At 40.2% G+C, this 7,599-nt stretch overlaps 1 protein-coding gene across 1 annotated transcript; it reads left to right on the forward strand.

Moving 5' to 3' along the window:
* The first annotated feature begins 922 nt into the window (after positions 1-922).
* Positions 923-6,170, forward strand: LOC116310658 (pro-opiomelanocortin-like). Its single transcript, XM_031727512.2, has 3 exons — positions 923-1,138; positions 3,933-4,094; positions 5,024-6,170. Exons 2-3 carry the CDS (start codon positions 3,975-3,977, stop codon positions 5,744-5,746), a joined length of 843 nt encoding a protein of 280 aa, XP_031583372.1. The 5' UTR covers positions 923-1,138; positions 3,933-3,974; the 3' UTR covers positions 5,747-6,170.
* Positions 6,171-7,599: the final 1,429 nt, after the last annotated feature.

Below are 7,599 nucleotides of genomic sequence, written 5' to 3' on the forward strand. Positions count from 1 at the left end.
TTTGAGCACAGCAACCTGACCCACATGCACCTGTAATTCAATATAACAGACCTTTTCTGTTAATCATATGAGCATCTTCTTTCTCATTTTTTATTCACTGTGTCCTTTCAGCGATAAAATGATAACAAATAGCTGGAGTTTTTTTTTCTAGGACACTGCAAAGACATCATTTTTATTCAGACAAAAAAAAAAAATATAGGCCGGTTTATGAAAGGAAAGTGTTCAATATCTCTTACAATAGGCGCTTGTTCTCCACTCGTGCTGTTCAGTGTGGCTTGTCCTTGTGCACCTAACCCTGCAGCAGAATGTGTTTGGCACTGGAACTAAAACTGCACGAAAGGAGAGCTTCAGCTGCACAATATTTCCGTTTTAAAAGCACCACGTGTGTTTATTTCTTTGTTTGTGTGTATCATCCGCACTTGAGGTCCACTCGTGACGTCCAAACAGTGAGTCAGGTCCTCATAATGAAGTTTCCACGCAGGGATACATGCACACCTTCAAAACGAGAACCACAGAGAAACGATCCAATCAGTCAAATCGATTGGCACCCTTCACTGTTGCTCAGAGGGTAATGATGTCAGTGATTAGGGCTGACCTTTGAGGGATTTAAAGAGTGGACATGGGTCCACTAATGAACAGCAGTTGTGTTTCTTTTTAATCAGTATACGATAACGTAAACATGCTTTCAAGAAATCCAGGATACTTGTAGGGTTTCAAGACTGCATTGCAATCAGAGGAGGATTACGAAGAGGGTGGCAAGTTAACCAGTTAACCACAGCCTCATCACCCGTCTGATGAAGCGAGCCGCGCTATTGATTAAAAAGTCTGTGGGAAGCCTTTAAACATACCATACGCAAAACTCCATGAATGCACGACTCCTCCCCATCAAGAGAAGGAGCAGGAGACCCTTTACCTCAATCACACCCCGAGGCCTTGAGACGCTTTACTTCACGTGTCTATAAAAAGAGCTTTCCTCCCTTAAGGAAGCAACAGCAGACCCTCTCCTACTGATCATTTCTCAAAGAGCAGAGAGAAAGCAGGAGAGGAGGAGAGGGACCACAGTTTAGAGTCGCCAGTCTGGAGGATCTGTGGACAAAAGGAGTGACAAAAGCAAGAGGAGAGAAAGCATCTGAAAAAGGTAAAAATATATTTATATGATTTTTTTTTTTAAACTTGCTTGTTTGGCTTGACTTGTTGGATGAGCTCAAATTCATTTATTTGCTAAACTCCTTTATTCATGGATTTGGGAATTTCTACTATTTTATATGATGTGCTTGCGGCAAAGGCTACACAGTTATGATGAATTCAGCTTTCCTTTAATGTAAACAAAAGGTGATTTAAGTTACAAAACAGTAGAAATCATTTCACACGTACAATTTTGAATTTATTTTGATTGCAGCGCTCATGCCTCTTTTATCGGAGTCTGTCTGTGGAGAGCACAGCTCAGCTGTGAGTCATTCAGTAGGAAGACGAGTCTCTGCCAGAGTCGCAAAGACAATAGCCCACCGAGGACTCACTCTTTAGAATAATGAAGGAGGAAGTGAGAAAAATCCAATACCCCAGCAAAGAAAAGAAAAGAGATTGTTTACATCTTTAAACGGTTAACGCGCCCAGGGAAAAGTTTTAAAAGTGAGACAGGATTTTTCTCCACATCTGTGAAGCATCAGATGACTGGCAGTGTGTCGGATTTAACCAAAAGCAGTGAACATGGGGTTTATATACTGCACCTTGGTTTTATATTATAGATATTAACTTTTTATAATAAGAAAGCTGTCCTCAAGACTGATTGGAAGTGGGAGAGTATAAAAAAGAGCTATAAAAAAAAGCAATAAGAAGCATGAGAGGATATTCATCCTCATGACTTGAATAACCAAATTGTTCATATTCAATAAAGTAGCGCACTTCAAAAAGTACTTATTGTTGTCATTGTTGTGTATTTTTGTTAAGTTTTATTGGGACAATTAGATTCATTTTTTCCTGCTTGGTTTCCAGGCAGGAAAACAACTCTGAGCTCAGAAAATGAAAGAATTTTAGGGTCTATTGTGAAATCCCTGCTGGCAACAGGGAGAAATTTATGTCTGAAAGAAAGTCCTTTATCAGAATTATTAATATTTCCTTTGGCTGTCCCTGAACACAAGCAGCAATACTGTTCTCCCTATTCTCTCAACCCAGTTATAGTCTGTACGCTGCAACAGGCTGAGAGAAAGAAAGAAAGACAGACAGACAGACAGCTCCCTAATGTCTTAGCATGCAGTTTGGTCAAATTCACTTTTATTTATTGCCTCTGATTTCAAAACTAAGATGATGACAGAAAAATGCTCAGCTGGAAGCTTCAAAGCAGAACTTCACAACCCAGTGGGTGATGTCAAAGTAGCTACATCTGTCTTCAATACACAGTCAAGACTGAAAAAAACATTGCAGTTCCTGTTGCTGAATGAGAAAAGTTGCTTCATAGTTCCTCGTGTTTTCAAAAAAGGAAGCTTAAATTTATTGGCAGTAGAATAACACAGCCTTGCAGCGGTAGACAGTGACGTCAGGATCACAGCTGGTTGCTCTCTGCACACAGAGAACAGTGCACAGTGCTGTGAAAAAGTATTTGCCCCCTGCCTGATTTTGTGTTTTTCATTCAGTTTTTTGTTTTTGCATATTTGTCACACTTTCACAACATCACATATATTTTAATATTGGACAAATATAACCCACATTAATATAAAAACGCATTGTTGGAATCCTGAATACATGATGTAAAATCAAGAAAGAGACTGAGTAAAACCACTGCTGACCAAAAAGAACACAAAGGTTCGTCTCACATTTCCCCAAAAACATCTTGATGATCCCAAAGAATTCTGGGAAAATATTTTGTGGACTGAAAAGACTTTTTTTTTTTTTTCCTTATGGGACTCTGCACATAAGGAGTCCCGTTATGTGCGGTGTAATACTAACACAACATTAAATAAAAAGAAAATCCTATCAACAGACAAACATGGTGGTGGTAGCGTGATGGTTTTTGCTGCTTCAGGATCTGGATAATTGATAGAACCATGGATTCTGCTTCCCTAACATAAAATCCTGAAGGTGAATCTCAGGCCATCAGTTCATGTTTTGAAGCCCAACCACACTTGAGTTAAACACACCAGCAAGTCCACCTCTGGAAAAACCCTAAATGAAGGTTTTTGGGGTGGCCTAGTCGGTGCCTGGACTTAAATCAGACAAAGATGTTTTGGCATGACCTTAAAAAGACTGTTTAGGCTCAAACCCTCTAATGTGTCTGATTTAAAACAATTCTGCAAAGAAGAGTGGACCAAAATTCCTCCACAGCGACATTAAGGCTCATTGCTAGTTTATGCTTCGCTTGGTGCCAAGGGTGGGACACCAGTAATTAAGATTAGGGGGCAGTTACCTTTTCATACAGGGCCTTAGTTGTAGATAAATTAAATAATCATTTTAAAAAAAATCTTCAAATCTATTATCTTCATATATTTTCAGTCTAAATCTCACATGAAATGAACCCATCAAATGAACTAAAGACCCTGCCCTGTCCCTCCTCTGTTTTGACCCTCATCAGTCCTGCTGATCATTTTCACACAGTCCTCAGTGCTGAAGGTTCATCCTTTGAAAAATAAAAATAAAAATACTGCCACATGTTTGACACCTTCAAAATAAAATGCATGTGCCCCTGATAAACAAACACCAAATAGAGACCACTGGTGTTTAAGTTCACGCTTATTCAGCCATGACACACCAGCTACAAATTTCGAAGGGAGTGTTCAAACACGTCAGGTTACATAAGGACGGGCGGAAAGTGTTACGCAAGCGCAATTATTAAGAGACACCTACTGTATTTCTTCACAAAATAACATTTCAAGATGACTAATGAATATTTTTGTCTGCTGAGACTCAAAGCTTTCCCTACTGTGGCTTCACTTCTGCAGCTCCACCCCAGTCGAGTTGGTGTCCTGTGCACCGGGCTGAAGATGGTGTGCCAGTGCTGGTTGTTGGTGGCGGTGATGGCATTTGTGTGCATCCCCGGGTTTGAGTCAGTATGCTGGGACAGCTCCATCTGCAAGGACCTGAGCAACAAGGCGAGGATACTGGTAGGTCGAACAGCCCTGCCTCATTTCTCTTCTTTTAGATCTTCATCACTGGCCAAGAAAACTTATCGGAACCCTTTGTTGCACATTTTCATCTCATCCATAAGTGCAATGTAAACCATTACATTTAGTGGAATCTGGTCAAATTAAATGTAAGTAAACCTTACATTTTAATCAAAATTATCGTTTCCACGAATCTTTTTTTTGTTAGTGTCAAGGTGATGAGTACTTAGAAGTACTTAGAAAATGGAAATTTAAACTCAGAGCATATAACATTACTTCCTTTTCCCCCGGCAAAGCCAGGAGATCTGTGGTGATAATGAACTGTTTCATTCTTTGACAAATAAGTTAATGTGAAAGCTGAAAAGATTAGTCAACACAGCCCTTAAATGTAAGACATTTCTTGTTTCTTGGGTTGTCCACGTGATAATAGCCTAAAGTGGGTGTGTTTGAATACAGAACAAGCTGCATTAATATTATGGACGCAACACTGTATTTAAAACCTAGAAAAGCCATCTGTAATTTTTGACACCCGTAAGCAATAAAGGGAATTTTTGTTTGTTTGTTTGCTGTTTTCCTATCATGCCAAGTCTTATGACTTAACCAGCAGGTGTCTGGGAGCTTCTTTTTTTTTTTTTAAGTAATCCTCTTTGCAGTTGTCCAAATTGCTAAAGTGAGTAATGTTAGATTTGTGATCTGGATATTTCCTTTTAACATACAGTCAGCATGAGCACCTACACTTTGCTTATTCTTCTTCACTCTTCAAATCATTGGTGAATCTGAAACATCTAGATACATATAAGCAAATTGTGTTATAAAACGTCATTAGATTTTTTTTGTTGTATAGTCCAAATCATCCATCCGACCAGAATAAATACCCGTCAAGTCTTCCTGCTCTGTATGACATTATCTTTGCCATTTCTTCCACACAGGACTGTGTTCACCTCTGCATGTCTGTGATCCAGACTGAAATCCCAGAGCTCAGTGCATTGGCCCTGAAGGTTAACAGTGATGCTGATGCTGGTGATGGTGGTGGTGGTGGTGATGATTATGATGATGATGATCTCTTACTCAGAGTTATTCTGGCCACACTGGCTTCCCATGACAAAATATCCGAGTCAGATCTGAAAGCCCGAAGCGACGAGCGGCGCTCCTACAGAATGGAGCACTTCCGCTGGGGCAAACCAGCAGGACTTAAGATGCGAGAGCCAAAGCTGAAGGCCCGCAGCGATGAGAGGCGCTCCTATTCAATGGAGCACTTCCGCTGGGGGAAGCCCTCGGGCCGTAAACGCCGACCCGTTAAAGTCTTTGCCTCTTCTCTGGAAGGAGGGAGCTCCTCTGAGGGCCGTTTTCCCTTTCAGGCTCGCAGGCAGCTGAGCAGTAGCGAAGATGAAGCGGAGGGGGACATTGATGGAGGAAGTAATGAAAATCAGGGATTGCTGAGGGCCAGGGACAGCTCCAAATCACAAAGCCCCTTGAGCTTGCAGGAGAGGAAAGATAGGACCTATAAGATGAGTCACTTCAGATGGGGCAGCCCACCTGCATCCAAACGTAACGGCGGCTTTATGAAGCCGTGGGAGGAGAAACCTCAGGGGCAGCTGGCCAAGTTCTTCAGGAACATTTTAGTCAAAGATGTGAAGAGAATAATGGGATGAATGGAAGATTCAGCAGGGGGGGCGGATAGCTCAGAGAGTCAAATAGCCATTGCATGTTAGTAACCACATGTCTTAATTTTAAATTACACAAACTCGTTGCTATCTTTTAGCATGTTGTTGAATGTCTTTCACGGGCCAAAGTTTCTCTCATTAAAACCTAAGCTAGGCAGTGTCGTGCTGAATAAAAACACTGACGCACCCACTGACTGCCTTCAACTTCTTGGCCTCAAATCCAAAGCTTTCTGAGAGCGTACTCATCTTAACGTTATGAAGAATCGAGCTGAACAGTGACTGTCACAGCGGGGTGAAAGGTGGCTGTAAGGAAATAAATTATTGAGACAGTTTTTAAAAAGTCATGTCTTTATGTAAATAAAATAATATTAAAGATCCTGTTTGTGGCAAACAATAAATGGAATTTTTCTGCCTAAGGTCATTTATTAAGCAAACCCTTGATGAGAGCTGACAAGTTGTGAGAATTTGGCCCCAAGCTGCTCCTGATAGCACCGCTCCACCGATGGTGTGAAAATTTGTAAATCAGAAACACCGGAAGGGCCTTTGTACAACAGCTAATGTTAAAAGGTGCTATCAGCATAACAAGGTGATGGTATTAGCAAAAGCGTGATTAGCCAATCAGCTTCATCCTCAGTGCCGTACTCTGCAAAAGTCCAATCAATCACTGGTGGTGTTTTATTTTGGGTTTTACTGTATTGGCATTGTATTTGGGATCATTCATCACGGTGAAAAATGTAACCACTTTGAATCAGATGTTTTCCAGATGTTTTCCAGTTTCCTCAAAATTTTTTAAGGACACACTGCACATCATGCCGAGATAAGCCAAGTTTTTAGCTAATAGCTCTTCACCTTGTTGGTCCGAAAATACTATTTTATGTCTGTCAAACTGTGTTATTGGGCATTTTTAATACACTGAACTAACTGGAACCCAATTTAACAAGAAAAAAATAATAAATAAATAAATAAGATCTTCAGAAAGCCTAGAGAACTGTTGCTCAAGGTCACTTAAAAAAAATAAAATAAAATAAACTATGAAGACACGAGGGGTGACTGAATACTTTTACCCAGTACTGTGTCTTTAGACAAATCTGAGGATTTAGGGGAAGCAGAATGGACAAAATTCTGAATATTAAGACTGACAACATACAAGAAACAGGATTTAAAAGTTTTTAACAACAAGGTGAGTATGAGTTTCTTTTAAACTTGTGGGTATGGTGGAGTATCCTTGATTCAGTGGTAATGATCTAAGCATCTTTTACTGGACAGCGGTGGAGCACCTTCTCTACCAGACTGATTCAGCTCCACTGTCACCAGTATGGATGCATGAAATCCTTCATACCATCTGCATTAACCCATTATAATAGAATGAGATAAATAATTTCTTATGTTCTTTAGGACTTAAAGAGTCCAAAGCCAAGCTTGAAGTGGTAGTTTGAGATAAATGCCAACATACCCGTTTTGACATGCGGATGTTTAGCAGCATCTTAAACCTAATCCAAGACTAAGAGGGGAAAAAAGTCAGATGTTCACTTCTATACATCCTAATCTATGATCAGTCTTAATCCAAATCTTGAGAAACTGAACCATGCATGCTACATAAACACAAATCACAAACCTGATCCAAGACTCGCAAGTCTCATTATTACTTAACGAGTTATTACAATTCACTCTCCAGGGACTTATGAATGAATGTGCATAAGTTTAATGAAAATGCAGCCAGACTGAGACTGCCACCCACTGGACCTGAGGCATAACCACAGAAAATCAGCACTACTCTGAGCTTCAGCTGCTTAATTAATTCTTAGACCGTTTAATTTCATAGCTGACTGTGACATCAGGCT

Source organism: Oreochromis aureus, linkage group 15, assembly GCF_013358895.1.
Source record: "Oreochromis aureus strain Israel breed Guangdong linkage group 15, ZZ_aureus, whole genome shotgun sequence".
Lineage (NCBI taxonomy): Eukaryota > Metazoa > Chordata > Actinopteri > Cichliformes > Cichlidae > Oreochromis > Oreochromis aureus.